The 17,848-nt window shown below is 39.0% G+C and overlaps 1 protein-coding gene across 9 annotated transcripts in view; it reads right to left on the reverse strand.

The window, feature by feature from the left end:
- Positions 1-2,448: 2,448 nt before the first annotated feature.
- Positions 2,449-17,848, reverse strand: part of APC (APC regulator of WNT signaling pathway) — a 135,560-nt gene continuing 120,160 nt past the window's right edge. For all 9 annotated transcript variants that reach the window (XM_032844903.1, XM_032844898.1, XM_032844882.1 and 6 more), the window contains 3 exons: positions 17,540-17,656; positions 12,348-12,562; positions 2,449-10,051 (listed from right to left, as the gene is read on the reverse strand). In XM_032844903.1, coding sequence (XP_032700794.1) covers positions 3,475-10,051; positions 12,348-12,562; positions 17,540-17,656 — 6,909 coding nt within the window. In that variant the 3' untranslated portion in view covers positions 2,449-3,474. The remainder of the gene's footprint in view (positions 10,052-12,347; positions 12,563-17,539; positions 17,657-17,848) is intronic.

Genomic DNA, 17,848 nt, shown 5'->3' on the forward strand with positions numbered 1-17,848 from the left:
GTATATTAGCAAATCGGGCACATTTTCCTCTGAAATAATTCTGAGGACAGAATTATTAGTCTTTCTGATATCTTCTGATGGTCTCTTCTGATCTTACTGCAGATCCAGATTAGGGATTTGCTGAACTTTGCCTTTTCAAAGACGGTTCCAAAGGGAACACAAGCCAATCTCTCAAAAAGTCATTGTCTTTAGATTTCATGTCTGCTAAATGTGTCCACTATTGGGAGCTGAGATGGATGGGCTCTTATCGGATTGTATAGCTTCGTATTTGTGCCTAAAGTAGGGGACAGTTTCTTTGTTGGAATACTTTGTCAGATTAAAAGGCCCGGGTTGAGAGGAAGAGCTACGACATAAGGCAATCACTCAAGGAGCTTCATTATAACTTAGGGCAATCAATCTCCAAATGTGCTTCTCAGACCAGCAGCATCAAGCATCACCTGAGAACTTGTTAGAACTGCGAATTCTTGGGCCGTACTCAGAATCAGAAACTTTGGGGATTGGCCCAGCTACGTCTTTTTTTTTTTTTTTTTTCCAGCTACGTTTTAATAAGCACTTCTGGTGACCCAAATCCAATCTAATTTGGAAACCACTGCTTTGCTGCAGTCTAAAGCTAGAGAGAGCACTGCCTCTCTTAACAGGTATCATAACTAATTCCCAACACTGGGCTCAGTATACGATTTTCAACAAGCATAAACTGGGAATATTTGGCCTATCAGTTATGACAGCACCCTGTGAACTTCTAAAAGTAGAAATGAAATTTGCCCCTTTCCTAATTCAGAGTTATTTTAATAGAAGAGTCTCATACAACAACTTTTTCCTCAATGGGCAATGTAGACTGATTTGACATTCTCATAGGAGGCGTTGCCTACAGTAATTCCTGAGTTTTCTGTGTGTGGAAGGCACCCTCTTTTCATTTCCAGCCTTGATAGTGGTTTTTTTTTTTTTTTTCCTTCCTTGGAAAAAGGCAGTTTTATTCTAGTTGACTAACATCCCATCTCCATAAAAGTACCTGGAAGTGCTCATAATAACTGGCAAGCAGTAATTCAGAAAAACAGAAAATCAGGACCAAAAGAGGAAAGAAATACAACTTATATGCCCACGTATTATTGTTAGAGAAAGCAGCATTTGAGAAAAAGATAAATTATTATTATTCACAAATGATCTCATTCAGATAAAATGACAAAAATTTAAGTGTTGATATATTCCATCTCTGATATGAGGAATTTGAGAGGCTGGGTGGGGGGTTTGAGGGGTAGGGAAGGAAAAAAATGAAACAACATGGGATCGGGAGGAGAAACTATGAGGCTCTTAATCTCACAAAACAAACTGAGGGTTGGTGGGGAAGGGAGAGGGTGGTTGGGTTATGGACATTGGGGAGGGTATGGGATGGTGAGTGCTATGAAATGTGTAAGCTTGACAATTCACAGACCTGAACCCCTGGGGCAAATAATACATTATATGTTAATAAAAATAATTAATAAAAAAGAAAAACATGTTGATATATTCCAAAGATCAGTAAATTGAGGTGTTTGCAAAGTGGTACAGTGGAAAGAATATGGGCTTTGGAATATTTACTGGCATTGATAAACACAGGTAAGGGGCAGATAGCCACGTGTGATTTCAAGGGCATCAAATAGATATGCTTACTCCTTCTCAATCCTTTTTCCCAGAGCCCCATTTTATCTAAGTATCTTTTCCCTTCCCAAAATGCAGAGCGCATGAATTTTATCATTAAAAGTAGTTGCCTTTACTCAACAAATACGTGAGCATTTATCATTCTCACCCTCTCATCATTTAGGACCAATTCTGGGAAGATACATTAAACTACCTGTTAATATGTGTATCGGTTTATCTTTCCTTCCTTCAAGGAGGAGCTCCCTGCTCTGAGAGGAAAGGGGCACTTGAACATGTACCTCTCAACTCTACTCACCAAAAACAAAGTTTTCCTTAACAGGCAGGGGCTTTAAATAGTCTTTTGAATATCTTAGTAGTATTAAATCTACCTTTAAAGTTCCACGTGATTTGCATTTTCTGAGCATGGCAAAATGCTGATTACAACTGGCTGCTGGAATTTTGCCCTAACATACAGGGTGATAAAATCTGTTCACTCTGGATCCAGTAGCAAGAGAGGGTAGATGAAGGGACGAGACAGTTAACATTCCAAGACAGGCTTGGAAGAGACTACTTACACCTAACAATAATCAATTAATTTTTTAAGTAGAGCGTTCTATTAAGAAAAAGGAAATATTCTACGTGGGTCTATTTTGTTCAACGTCCAGTCCTGTGCTAGGTAGTTCACATTGCTATTACATGAATTTGTTTTATATCAACTCCAGTGGAGTAAGAAAAAATATTAAACATCGGGAGTTTCTAAGCTAATCTCATTTAAGAAATGTAAGTTTCAGGAATGGTTAAGTGCCAATGCATGGAATGGTTAAATGCCAACAGTTAGCTTCAATTGTTTTTATTACAGTAAGAGGAATTTTACTCTTAATGCATAGAATTTGAAGAAAAAATTTATATAAGCTTTTAAAAGAGGCCTTTTTGAAAATTATTAATACAAACGTGAAATAAGACCCTTCAAACAAATACCAATTTCAGTAATAGTTTACATACAGCAATAATTTATTCTGAAATGTTCATTTAGTTTCTGTTGAGACACGATTCATGTCTCATTAATAAAAGAGCAGCCATCTCACCTCAAATACCAGAATATACAACAAGTTACAGCATAGCAAAATTCTATCTACTTTCAGATAAAATCTAGTTCAGGTAAAATAGTTTCATTCAATGTTTTACGGTTACACAGATTTTTTGTTTTTGTTTTTGTTTTTTTTGTTTTGAGCACAAAATAGTGTAAATTGTTACACCATAGCTATCTATATGCACATAATGTGACCACAGTACTGTTAATCATTACTTCTGAAATTGAACCATCAGTTTCATTCATGCAGTAAAGCAAAGCAGGCTGGGTAAACTTGTTCATCGGGAACCATATTACTGTGAATTTCACAGCCACATGATTAATTATGATGTTAGATGGACTCACAAGGACTAAAATGGAATGGTTTTTTGCATAAATACCAATTTCTCCCTGATGTAAGTTTAGTCAGTTTATAATCTAGAAATGATTGAGAACAGCAATATATCATATCCTCTATCTGTAGTGTTCATTATTTTAAGACAAGCAATCATTAAAGGATGATGGGATGGGATGCTACTTAAATACATGTAAAACATACTGTACAAATATACTTGGCTTTACCATTTTCTTCCTAACTATCAAGAGTGCCTCCCAAAATATGACCAGTGAAGACAAAGTATACTATCAAATATGGCTTCCAGAACAAAAACTCTCTACCAACCAAACCTATTTACACAATTTTTCAGTCTTAAAGTTTCATTTGAAACAAAATTTCTACATAGCAGTTGTAATTAACACGTAATTTTCTTAGTTTCATCATTCCAGCTCTTTTACACAGATGTCACAAGGTAAGACCCAGAATGGCGCTTAGGACTTGGAGTTCCACTGGATTCTGTGCTGTCAGTTTTTGAATCTCGTTTCTTCGTGTTGTTATTCACTGGCGTCGGGATCTGAGACGGCCGGGCTGAAGTGCTATCTGCGCTGCTTTTCCTAGGGCTCGGATTATAATTGAAAGGAGTCACTCTGGCAGCCACAGTCCCACTAGGTGAACTGTGCTTGCTCGAGCTGCTAGAACTGAATGGTGTACGCTCAGCAACAGAGCTCTCATTTGTCTCTGATGCAGGGACAGGATTACTTTGTCCCGGTTTTGCCTCAGTTCCTTTTTGGTCTGGGGCATCTACCTGAATAAAGGAGTTCAGGCGGTTTTCCAAACCCATGGTGCGTACGGGAGCACTGCCATTACCCACATTTTGCTTTCCCTGATTATCTTTTGCATCTTTAGCGTTTGGATTTCCCTTTTCTGAAACAGTGTCAATCACAGGGGGAGTATTTCCTGTTGGAGATCTTCCGGATCTAGGGTTGTTAATGGGACAGTCCTCAATTCTCACCCAAACATCCTCTGTTTTAGAAACAGCAGGTGCCATTTGATAAATTAGAGTCTTTGATTCAGCACCATTTGCAGCACCTGAGGAAGTGGTCTGAGAGGTACTATTTGTGGGAGAAATCTCACTTTCTTTTATTTTTCTCCATGTTCCTTTTGTGGATACTTGGTTTTCTTTAGTTTGTTTGGCTCCTGAAATTGAGTTTACATGTTTTTCATCCTCACTTTTTGCTTTTTCACTGGACTCTGATGAAGCAGAAAGAATTGAGGATGAACTTCCAGTTCTTCTCCAAGTGCTTACTCGAGGAAGGGATGATGAATGCTTGCTGTGCTCACGTTTCCAGGTCCCTGATCTATTAATCGGAAGTCTAGAAGGACTTTCAGAATGGGAGCGTGCTATATCATGGCGCTTTGCTGGTCTTCCATCATTATACTCTATGGTGGGACTGAGATTAGGAGGGAGTTTTCGCCATCCACCAGACTGAACAGACGAATGTGTGGACAGAGACATATCAGGAAGGGAAGGACTTAAAACCGGAGTCTGTGCCTGGGACCTAGTGGGAGAATCTGGTCTAGAAGATGGAGAAAGAGATTCAAATGAAGCAGACTCCTCCAGTTTTCTCCTTAGGGTTGGGCTTGGAGCTTCTTTGATGAAAGTTGACTGGCGTACTAATACGGGTCTCTCTGACCTATCAGATTCACTTCCACTTGACTTTGTTGAAGACATTCTAGAAAGTTCCACCTTTTTATTGGATCCATTGCTATTATTCATCTGATTTAGTCCTTTGGAGGCAGACTCACTTCTTGGGATACTACTGCCATTCTTGGATAAACCCGTTTGTTTGGTAAGGTTCTGTTGGCTCATCTGTCTGCCTGGAGATGTATAAGACATCTTCCCAGAACCTGAGGACTTAGTCGAAGCAGTACTAGGGGATGAAGTCCTTGGCAACTGAGATAATTTGTTAGGAGGACTTATTCCATTTCTACCAGGAGAAATTGAGTTTCGCCCTGGAGACTGCATAGGTCTACTTAATGGTTGTTGGGCAGGTCTTGAAGGAGTGGAATCTCTAGATCCTGATCTAGAAGGCCCTTTATTTGCCACAGCTGGTTGGGATGTCTGCCTGGTTACAGGGCTTAATTCTGACTTCACTGATGGCTTGGGTCCTCTAGGAGAAGTGGTGGCTGTCTGACCTTCGCTAGGGCTTTTGGAGGCTGGAGTCTTAAGAGGTGGGCCTTTCTTAGAAACCGGACTTGTACTTGAAGAGCTATTTCGAACTCCTGGAATATGAATCATTGTCCTGCCTCGAGAGATGGAAGGCATGTTTGCTTGAAGGGACTGTTTCATTTGGTTTGAAATCTCCGAATTAGATCGAACTTTTCCAGTAAGTAAACTTTTATAAACTTTTTTCCCTCCTTTGATTCCTTTATTTTCAGATTCTATCTTTTTAGTTTCCAATGTGCTCTTCTCCCCAGGTTTTAGAATTCGTGGGCCCTTATTACCTGTAAATGGTTTTTCCTCTTGATCAGGTGTAAGATGAAATGGTGATCCCAGAGAGATTCCTGATTTCAGTGAAAGGATGGAATCTGAGTCAGATGAAGCTTGTCTAGATAAACAGGCAGCAGCAGCAGCTTGATGTAAACTACTTACTATGGAATTTGCACCTTCCTGAATAGCTTTCCAATCAAAATTTTCTGAATCTGGGGATAAACCATGTTCTGAATCTGGTCTCTGTGTATCTTTCAAATCGAGTGTCAAATCTTCTGCTAATATGCCACTCATATTTCTGGGGCTATGCTTTTCATTATCACCCTTGAGTCTTGAAGGCTTTTTCTTTTTTGGCATTGCAGAACTTATACATTCTTGCAACAGGTCGTCTTCAGAATCAATACTAAGAGAACTGAGAGAACTGTTTCTCGAGAAACAAACAGGGGTATCTTCAACGTGAAATGATTTAGGAGCGTAACCTGATGCCTGAGGTTTACTTGGTTCTCCCTGTGAGTTAGGGGGCTCTGTCTCTTTGATAGGTTCACTTTCTTTGTTATTGTTGTTTTCTTGATCAATGTCACTAAGGGAACTTAGAGAGGAGTTTCGAGAAAAGCACACTGGTGTATTTTCAATAGCAAAGTTTTGTAATTTTTCGTCAGTTGCTGCCCCTCTGTCTGGTATGTCTTTGGGTGACTGTGGAAAAGTGGACTGCTTCTGTAGCAAGGGTTTAGACTGACCTCGATTTATTGGATGTTTTGTAACAGCCTGTGTCTTATTAGCCGACTGTTGGTTAGTGGTTAGTTCTGTGTGGCTGGTAACTTTAGCTTCTGATTCCTTATTTTCTTTCCCCTTTCTTAATTCAGCCTTTTCTCTGGAAAGGTCAACATCATCATCATCAAAATCTAGAGAACTCAAAGAATCATTTCGTGAAAAACAGTATGGAGTTCCTTCAATAGGTGTGTAGTGATGAGGTGAATCAAAAGTAAAACTTCCTCTGACTCGATCTTCGTTATTTGGTAGCTTATCATTGAAGTCCTTGGAATTATTTTTCAAGTTCTGTTTCTTTGAATCTTTGTTGTCTGAGAAAGTTCTTTCAGCATTTAAATTATTTTTTGAGTCTGCATTTTTTCTTACACGTGTCCTATACTCAGTATTTTGTGGTATAGGTTTTACTGGTGAAGTAGGTTTCTTTTTCTTACCATCTAATTGATTTTTGTTAGCTCCAGATGAAGACATAGATGCTTGCTGGACTTGGTCCATTATCTTTTTCACACGGAAGGGCTTGTGACTTTTTCCTTTGGGCATAGCAGAATTAATGCATTCTGCAAGAATATCACCTTCTTCTGTTTTACTATCATCCAGTTCAGGTATTGTTACAGATGGGGTTTTTCCTCTTTGAGCCTCATCTGTACTTCTGCCTTCTGTAGGAATGGTATCTCGTTTTTCGAATTCACTTGACTGTGCCCCTGGTCTAACCCCTTCCCCAGCAGCTAACTCATTGGGAGGAGATTCTATCGTTAGATCACTTAAAGATGTAGCTGTAGAAAAGTTTATAGGTGTCCCTTCTACACAATATACCCGTGGCATATCATCTCCTGGTGTAAAACTAACATGCTTTTGTGCTTGTAACCTGTTTTGTGATGGAAGAAGTTTGTACACAGGAAGTTGACTTGGTTTCCTTGCCACAGGGGGAGGTAATTTTGAAGCAGTCTGGGCCGGTTTTTTGGCTTTGCGTGAAGATTTTGTTGGCATGGCAGAAATAATACATTCTTCTAGTATTTCAATATCATCATCATCTGAGTCATCTAAGAGGTCTTTTTCGGAGTCGGTAGGTTTTTCCGTCTCTTTTTCCTGGTTTTCATTTGCTTCTTCAGGCTGCTCAGATTCAGTTTCATTCCCATTGTCATTTTCCTGAACTGGAGGCATTATTCTTAATTCCACATCTTTCTGTATAAATGGCTCATCGAGGCTCAGAGCACTCAGGCTAGAGGAACAAGAAAACCCATCTGGAGTACTTTCTGTGGCAAAATGTAACAGAGTGTCAGCATCTGGAAGAACCTGGACTCTCTGTACGGCAGCATTTACAGAAGCTTGCTTAGGTCCACTCTCCCTCTTTTCCACAGCAGGGGCTTTGTTTTTAGGCACCTCTCGCTTGGTCTGAACTGTCTGAGGCGGAGGGGGAGGGGTCTTACTTCTGCTTGGTGGCATGGTTTGTCCGGGGCTATCTGGAAGGTCACTGGGGCTTATAATGCCACTTACCATTCCACTGCAGGGTTCACTCTGAACAGAGCTGGCAATCGAACGACTCTCAAAGCTATCAAGCGAACTCACTGAGGTACATCGGCTAAACATGAGTGGAGTCTCCTGAACATAGTGCTCCGGTGGACTTTTAGGTGTCTGAGCACCACTTTTTGATGGGGATTTGGCCCCTGAAGAAAATTCAACAGCTTTGTGCCTGGTTGATTCTGCAGATAAACCAGAAGCCTGAAGTCTGCTGGATTTGGTTCGAATATGCTGTGACACGGTTGGAACTTCACTCACAGAATCTTCTGTTGTTCTAGTCCCACTGTTTTCTTTGATTTCTGCTATTTGTAGAGTATTAGCAGAATCTGTTTCCTGGGTTGCCTGATCACATCCTATTTCATCTTCAGCTGATGACAAAGACGATAATGAACTGCAGCGTGAAAAACAAATTGGGGTATCCTCTACACAGTAAGTCTGTATTGTTTCTTGGTTGATGGAGGGAACTTTGCAGGAGGTGGCTTTGGGGGTCTGACCATTTCTGCTTTGTGCTGAACTTGGGTGGTGCTGATTCTGCCTCTTGGCATTAGCTGAAGGTGTGGACGTATTCTCACTGCTTGAAGAGAGGTGTTCAGTTTTAGTGCTCTGTCCAGATGAATTCTTTGAGAATGAAAATGGTGGTTTCTGGGAAGAAGGAATGTCTGTGGCATATTTTAAACTATAATCAATAGGCTGATCCACATGATGTTTTTCTTCGTTGTATTTTATGCTATAATTTGTTGGTCTTTCTTCTTCCTCATGCTGCTCTCCCTCGGAGTAACGTTCACTGTAGTTGGTTGGCTTATCATCTTCATAGTCATCTTCCTGACACAAAGACTGGTTTACATTTTGATTAATTCCATGATTAGAACCTACTCGATTTGTTTCTGAACCACTGGCTCCTCTTGACCTATATGGGGAAACACATTCCTGCTGTCCAAAATGTGGTTGGAACTTGAGGTGTTTATCGTCAGTGCTCTCTGTATATACGGGGTAAGTTGTGCTTTGACTTCTTGATTGTCTCTGCTCGCTTTGTTTTATTTCATCTTCTATTATATGTTTGGGTCTTGCCCATCTTTCATTCTGTGAAGGGCTTTGCCTTCCGGAGTTCAACTGCTCATCTGAATATTTAAGACTATAATTTATGGGTGTATCTAGTTCTCCGTCATTGTCATCCATGTGATTTGCGCTATGTATTTTATGGGCCAGGTCAGCTGGATATTGACCATAGCTGCAAAATTTACTTTCATCGTCTTCAGAATAGGATTCAATGGAAGGCTTCATCTGACCTCTTTTACCATAACCATCACTACTACTGACACTGTTTAAACTATCATTTGAAGATCTCTTATATTCCAAGTTAGCATAAGTCACAGGACATGTCCTATTTGAACCTTCTGACTTGCTGAAGTTGTAAGTGTTTGCATGTGTGTGGGCAGTAGAGCTTCTTCTTAGTGCATTCCTCTCATCTGTCGCACAATGTAACTCGGTGGTAGACCCAGAACTTCTGTCTTCCTGGGAAGTGTGAATGGCTGATACTTCTTCCATGACTTTGGCAATCTGGGCTGCAGTGGTGGAAATCTGCAAACCTCGCTTTGAAGAAGTGCCTGAATTTTCTGTTGCTGGGTGGTAGTTGCCTAGGCTGATTCCTCGTTCTCTCTCCAAACTTCTATCTTTTTCAGAACGAGAACTGTCTAAACTTCCTCTTGAGGAAGAAGAGCTAGGCAACACTGTGGTATTTAAATATGGTGAAAGGACAGTCATATTTCCAGTATTAAAATTGTCTGACCTATTATCATCATGTCGATTGGTGTCAAAAACATAGTCATTATAGAGACTTTGCTTGTGTCGTTGCTTATTACGATGAGATGCCTTGGGACTTAAATTGTCAATATTGTCAAAAGTTTCTGATAAATGCTGAGCATCTAATTCTGCTTCTAGGGCTTTTTGTTTTCTGACATGAAGAGATGGCAAGCTTGAACCAGGAGACATAATATTGGCATCCTTATATTTTGCAGGTCTATTTGCCATGAGATTCCTTAAAGCTGCAGCGCTTCCCATAGCAATCATTTTGTGCTTTGAATGTATGAGGTTTTTGAGCATGCTGACTGCCCCCATGTCCCATAATGCTTCTTGGTCTTTAGGATTTCTTGCTGAGAGATTCCACAAGGTTCCACATGCATTACTGACTATTGTCAAACTGTGAGATTTCAAGTGTTGTAATAAGGTTTGCAGGCAGTTGTTCTCTCTTAGGATTTGCCTGAAATAAAATAAGAGATCCCAAAATTAAAGTAACAATCTCCTTATTGTAACAACAAATAAAAGGTTAGAAAACAAATTTAAATCTAAAGATAACTACTAAAACTTATTAATAGGCATAATAAAAACTGTCCCAAATTATACTATAAATTTCAAGCATTTCACATCTCCTTTTGTTCCTACTTCATTTAATGTTTACTGTTTAAAAATACTCATCTGTCACACTAAAGGAAGTAAAAGTGTTGACTTTAATTTGTTCTGCATTTCCTATTCTGACCCAATAGCTACTGCTGCTACTTCCTTTTTTTTTTTTTTTTTTAAAGATTTTATTTATTTATTTGGCAGAGGGAGAGGACAAGCAGGGGGAGCAGCAGGCTCTCTGCTCTGCAGAGAATATGTGGGGATCGATTCCCGGACTCTGGGATCATGACCTGAGGCAAAAGCAGACGCTTAATGGACTGAACCACCCAGGTGCCCCTGACTCCATAGCTTTTAAAATTTTTCCTGGGGTACCTGGGTGGCTCAGTAAGTTGAGCATCCAACTCTTGATTTCAGCTCAGGTCGTGATCTCAAGGTCTTGGGATAGAGCCTGTGTCAGGCTCCCCACTCAGTGGGGAGTCTGCTTGAGGATTCTCCCTCTCTCTCCCTTTCCCCTCCCCCGCACTCACATGCTCTCTTTCATTCCTGAGCAGAAACACTTGCTTTATCTACATGGTGACAGAGTTCCTCAATATATGTATTATAAAATCTTATCCTGAACAGGGACTTTGTGGTAACTTAATCTATAGATGGGTTCCACAATGTTAACTACAAGAAATCTTGGAAGAGGTAGAAAAATCGATCAATCAGTCTTTACAGGGAGCACACTGTAAGCGCCCAGACTGGCAAAGTGACTTTTTAGAATAACCTCTATCTTCCTGGATTGATTTTGTGATAATGCTATCCCCCTTAGAAGTGTGCTCTGTCAAACTGTGTGTGGAGTTATTACTTCTAGTGAAAGGTTTCAAAAATTTAAAGGTTAACTATAAAAACAAGGATTGAGAGTTAGCATAATGAACTTTGGACTTGAAAGAGCAATGGCTTGTTTAATGCATGGTAAATGTAATTTTAATGATAGCACATTCAACTTTAGAGGTCTTTAAAACAGATTGGCAAGGGTGTACAATGAGCTTTAACATGACAATCTTCTCTGAGCAGTCCAGCAGACACCTGAGCGCTTACTGAGTTTAAGAGGTCTTCTTTGCATATCAGAGAGGGCTCTAAGGCTTGTTTGTGCATCAAAAACCTAAAGAGAAGATGTTCACATTCTTTACAAGGTCTGTTACTAGAAGTACCTTATGGGGTTTCTGAAAACAAGAAGCAATACTGGATAAAAAAATTAAAAAATAAGCTGTGAAAGGACGCATATGTATATATTTTTTGAGAGTGGGAGGAGGGAAGTGGGAGAGAAAGAATCCTAAGCAGGCTCCACAACCGTCATGGAATCCAACGAGGGGCTCAACCTCGTGACCCTGACATGATGAACTGAGCCAAAATCAAGTCAGATGCTTAACCAAATGAGCCACGCAGGCATCCCAAGATATCCCTATTTTTGTTGACAAAATCCAGAGCCTAAGTTATGAAAATTTGTGCCTTGTAAATGAGATGCTTTCTTAGGTTTCATAGCCCTAGATGAATGGCTGTTGGCTAAATAATATTATTGATAATAAGACACCATTAAAAAAATGTGAACCATTGGGGGTGTATGGGTGTCTCGGTTCAGTTAAATGTCTGATTCCTGATTTCAACTCAGGTCATGATCTCAGGGTCCTGGGAGCAAACCCTGCCCTCGGCTCCACACTTGGCAGGAAGTCTGCTTTAGAGTCTCTTCTTCTTACTCATCCCTCCCCCAGCTCACTCTCTCAAATAAATAAATAAATCTTAAAGAAAAAATAAACTACTGGATTCTCTGGAACATATCCACAGATTTTGTTTTTTATAAACGTTTCATTCCCTTATGCCATACTAACACACATGGGATTTTGTTCTCTGTAGTATTTGTGTCTTTAATTTTTTCCCCTTCATATTGGTTATACCTCTTGATCATCATTTGTTTGCCTCTACACATCTTCATACTATAAACTTTTATTAGAATAAATATACTAACAAGTTAGGAACTAATAGTTATCTTTTCACTGTAATCTAATTTACTTTAGCACTTGCACAATTACACAAAACACTGCTTACAAGAGATTCTTTTTGAGGATATGAATTCTACACGAATTCATTTAAAAGTGATATAAAAATGCTGCATTTACCTGTGGTCCTCATTTGTAGCTATCAAGCTGGACACGTTCCGTAGTATCCCACCTCCACTTTCAATAATGGCTAATGTATTTGCCTGGCTTCGGTAAGTGAGAGTGCCGACCAGAAATGCTAGCGCACCATCTACAGCACATATATCAGCTTTATTCTCAGTGCAGTGTGCAGACAAGTTCCATAAGGCACTCAATACGCTTTTGAGGGTTGATTCCTATTAAGAAACAGAACATGGGTCATCTAATTAGAGTTGCCTCTTACAATTTCTATGTTTACTTTTATTGAGTAAGTTGTTATTGTCATTACTTATCTCCCCTGCTGCTCACCCCTCAAGGGCAAAGTATGGGCACTCTCCATTTAGAAAAACTGATAAAATACCAACTGGAACTTAAGTAGTGATATCCCCATAGCACAAGCAGAACACAATACTTAACTAATGACCTTTTTGAACTTTATTCTAAGTGCTTAGAAGTACACATGTATCGAGAGCTCGTATAAGAATATGAAACAGAACTGATGTGCATTCTGAAAAGAACACTTGCATGGTAATAGAAACCAGAAAAAAAAACAAGAACACCAAACCCCTCTATATGCTGATATGAAGGATATCTAAGACATATTATTAAATAAAAAGAGCAAGTTGCAGAGCAGGATGTACAAATATTCGGTTTGTATAAAAAGCACACAGGGGCGCCTAGGTGGCTCAGTGGGTGAAAGCCTCTGCCTTCGGCTCAGGTCATGATCCCAGGGTCTTGGGATCGAGCCCCGCATCGGGCTCTCTGCTCAGCAGGGAGCCTGCTTCCTCCTCTCTCTCTCTGCCTACCTCTCTGCCTACTTGTGATCTGTCAAATAAATAAAATCTTTTTTAAAAAAAAAGCACACATATATACTTATAAGTGGTTGATTCAAAGGTAACAATATAATTTGTTAAAAAATAAGCATACTGAAAAAACTCCAATTTCTTAAAACTCCCAAAGAAACAAGGTAATTCCCAAAACCAGAACTTCCTTGGTATATAACATCATAGCAAACTGTAATTGCTGCAAGAACAAAACACTGAGTATATAATTCAGGATATTTGGTTAAAACTTGCCATAATCCTGATGTCAGTTTTTCTTCCTACTAAAATCAACTAAGGAACAAACATTCATTAAAAATCTACTCTGTGTCTATCACAATTAGAGGCACTCCAGAGGATACCAATACGGTAAGCAGATAACTACTAATAGTTTACTTAGGGGAAAAAAAGAAACAAAACCATACATGAACAAAGGAAAGATTACTGCTACCTGAATTTAATTAAATAAATTAAGTATTTCATGGAGGATAGCAGCTTTGTAGAAGATAAGACCTGGACCTGTACCTTTAGAAAGAAGACAGGTGCTCCTGGCATAGAAGAGGGAATCAGCAAGGGAGGACTGAGGAGTAGAAAGAAGACACAGAGGAGATCCAAGTCCATGCTGGGGAGCAGTGTTAAGTCAGGTGAGATGGTAAAACAAACAAACAAACAAACAAACAAACAAAACCACAAAAAAAAATCCTTGAAAGTCAGAGCAAACACTCTGGGCCTGACCCAATAAATAGCTAGCCACCATGTTCTCTTCATCAGGAAATTAAGAGAATCTAGGAGCAAATACTATTTATCGGAGGCAGGGAGATGTGAGAAGGTCAAGAGCTCAATTTTAATTACACTGTGACTGAGGTAAAGGTGGGATATTCAAAGTATCCCAGGAACAGAGAAAACAGCAACAGTTTAGATGTATAAGTGAGTTCAACTACAGATGGCCCAGAGGTCAGAGGTGAGAGGTAAAGATAGGAAAACAGAAGTTGTTCTCTACGAGATTACATGTAGAGGAAAGGGTTTTGATTCAAAAAAGTTTTATAGTTAGAGGAGAAATGATTAGAAGTTGTAGGTATAGATGGTAAAAACAAAGGAATTTCAAAAAGGTGTGTGATCCAAAAGTATCAAATATAGGTGCAGGTAGAAAAGAAACCCCAGTTAAACTATAAACCTAGATTTTGTTAGAAGCAAAGTTAAAAGGAACAGAAGAAGTTATGGCCAGTGAAGAAATGGAGCCAGTGATTTGTTCAGTGTTTTGGTTGCTAGAGGAAAAAGAGCAACACTGCAGGAGTTACAAGAAGCAAAAGAAAAGGTTTTTTTGCTTGTTTTCTTAATTTTCAAAACATTGGGTTTCTTATAGAGATAGTTGAAACAAAAAAGCCATCTCTATACTCAGTAGAGAAGATACAGAAGATAGGATTAACGAACTGATAGCTTCTATTTTTTTCCCCTTAAGATTTTCTGTATTTGAGAGCGAGAAAATGAGAGAGAGAGAGATCACAAATAGTGGGGGGAGGTTGAGAGAGAAGCAGACTCCCTGTTAAGCAGAGAGCCCCTGATCTGGGACTCCATCCCAGAACCCTAGGATCATGACCTGACCCAAAGCAGATACTTAACCAACAGAGCCACTGAGGAACCCAGGGACTAACAACTTTGAGTAAACACCAATGCTTGGGGCACAGACTGGGAGGACGGAAAGGTTCTGTGTAGAAAAGTAGGAGCCTGCTCAATGAAGGTAAAATGAGGCAATGCATGGGAATATGGAAGGTAGTTCTGGCTCTCCTGGTCATTAGCAGTAAAGCTGAAAAGGAAGAGATGATGAATTATAAAAGAATGTTCAGAATGACTATTGCACTGAATGTAGAAAAAGAGGAAAAAAGTAAATTCTAACACTGTTAGCCAGAAGTAGACCCAAACCAGAATTGGACACAATAAATTTCTGCTGAGCCAGTTTTTCCAAGACTGGGCTTACACTAAAAATTTATAGAGGAAAAAAGAAAATTTATAGGTGAGTTTATGGATGATGATCTGTAAAATATTACTCTTCCTTTATAAGAACAGGATATGTCTTTCCATTTATTATGGTCTTCTTTTGCATTTCTCAGTAGGAGGAGTCTTTTAATTTAGCTTTCTCAGTTTGTAGCAACTATTTGTATAAAGATCTTTGCGGTCCTTGAAAGACAAAGTTATGAACTCTTAGCAACAATACAAGTTCCCATAACACATACAAACACATTAAATCTTTTTGAAAATATACACACTTGATGAGGAGTCTTAAAATGTGGACACTAATTTTTTGGTATAATTTTATTGCGGTATAGTTGAAGAACAATAAACTGCACATCTTTCAAATGTGCAATATGATCACTTTTCATGTATGAGCATATCCATGAAACCATCACTACATTAAAAAAAACAAACATTTATATCATCTCCCCAAGTTTTCTAGTACCCTCTTGTAATCCACTCTCATGTTTTCTGTCATTACAGACTATTGTTTGTACCAATAGTTCATTTTTCAAATACCCAAATAGTATGGCAGTGTGGACATCCCATAATTTGTTTACCCATTCACCTGTCGATGGGCATTAGAATTACTTCTAGTTTTTGGCTATCAAACAGTATTGCTGTGAACGTCTGTGTTTAAGACTGCGCAAACAGGAATTTTTTCTCTTAAGTAAATACTTAGGACTGGAATGGCTGGATTGTGTGGTTGGTATATATTTAACTTTAAAACACTGCCAAATGTTCTTCAAGGTGATATGCCATCTTACATTCCCACTAGCAGTGCCTGAGAATTCCAGTTGTTTAACATCCTTGACAACACTTGGTTAATCTTTTACATTTTAACCAATATATGTAATGGTATCTCACTGTAGTTTTAATTTGTATTTCCCTCATGACTAATGATGCTGAGTATCTTTTCAAGCGCTTATGAGCCTTTTATCTATCTTCTTACCTGCAAGAAATACAAGTGTTCTGCTAATTCATGAACGTTTTGAAGGTATTTTTGTGCAGATCCTAAGTATATTTGAATATTATAATTATAACCATTTTTTAGTTGAATACTTTTCTTGTTTCTCATTATTTTTCAGTGGATTTTCTTGGGGTTTCCAGGTATAAAATAATTTCACAAAAATACATAAACAAATAAAAACCAAAAATTCTTTGCCTTCTCTAAAAAGGAAATTTTGAAGGAAAAAATGTAGGCTGTAGGTCTAGCGGGACTTGCTGGGTGAAAGGAAGCCCAAATTAGCTAAGAAGACCTGCTTAGTCCCTTCCAAATTTCAAGCTTGATGTTTTTCTTTTTAAATTAGCTTAGTTTCTGAAGTAGATATGCCACCTGGTGCTATTTCCTTTTGTAAACAAATTATTATTTGAGGCATTCCTTATCCTTGGATCTGATCACCTCTTGATACGGTGACTATCAACACTGAGGACTCTGGAGAGCACAGAGGTAACAATGACCCCACATATACAGTGATTCTCCACTGGGGGTGATTTTCTCCCTTCGCCCCTTTGGGGCACCTCTGGTAATACTGGAGACACTTTTGATGGTCATGATGGAGGGGAAGTATATTGGTATCTAGTGGGCAAAGGCCAAAAATGCTGCTAAACATCCTACAAAGCATATGGTCAGTCCCTTGAATCAATTATCTGGTCCAAGATGCCCATAGTGTCAAATCTGAAAAAACCCGACTTAACCTAGCCTGCTTTGTGCAATTTTTTCCATTTTAATACTTTCCGACTTTGGAGTAGTCTAAGACTAAGAACTGGTGAGATAAGCAGGTCAGAAATTAAGTAAAATCCTTTGTCTGAGGAAAGCAGCCACATCCTCGAGACAGACTAGAAGCAAGGCTTTGGATGAATGCACTCAACTTGGCTTCTACACTTCCTCCAGCCTCCTACTTCCAGGTCCGGGGCCTGACCCGTGGCCTCCAGCCCAGCCAGCTGTCCCCACAGCCCATGTCCTTCTGTCCTGCTCATTTCTTCTGCCTCATGTGCAATTTTGGAGTTTTTCCATAAACTGATTCTGGCATTAGCTTTTAGGAGATTTTTGTTAAAACCTAGGACCTACCTTCAGCTCTGAACAATTTTTTCCCTCAATTCCAAAGATGTGGCTTTCTAGCTGACCCACATTTGGGTGGCTTCTCTCCCCTTTTGCTGTTCTACATTTTTAGTCCTATGCTAGCTTTATATCTCAAATGGTGAAATCCGTCCAATAAAATACAAAATTAAGCATGCTGCTTTAAACAAAAAAAATTAGGGAATCTCAAGGGTGGGAAAAGGTAGCAAAAAAGTAACCAAAAATGAAATCCAAATTAGAATATTAAATGTTTTCAAAGGTACCTTTTTAACTTCTAGAGCACATTCCATCAATGCTTTCACACTTCCAACTTCACGCAATGTCTTTTTACTATTTACATCTGCTCGCCAAGACAAATTCCTCAAAACACTTGCAATAACCTGCAAATGAAATTAATTATAGAATAACTTGAATACAAAATAATTTATAGTTATTTTGTTTTTAATGCTAGCGGTAAGAGTAGAAACCTACTAGTAGAGAAATTCCTCCTAAATGCTAATACAGTGCCAAAAGGATTCCTACAATATAATTATTTTCCTTTATTCTGGTTTTAATGTAACCAAAATTGAAAC

The sequence above is a fragment of the Lontra canadensis genome, unplaced genomic scaffold (genome assembly GCF_010015895.1).
Source record: "Lontra canadensis isolate GAN:19392208 unplaced genomic scaffold, GSC_riverotter_1.0 scaffold4, whole genome shotgun sequence".
Taxonomy (NCBI): domain Eukaryota; kingdom Metazoa; phylum Chordata; class Mammalia; order Carnivora; family Mustelidae; genus Lontra; species Lontra canadensis.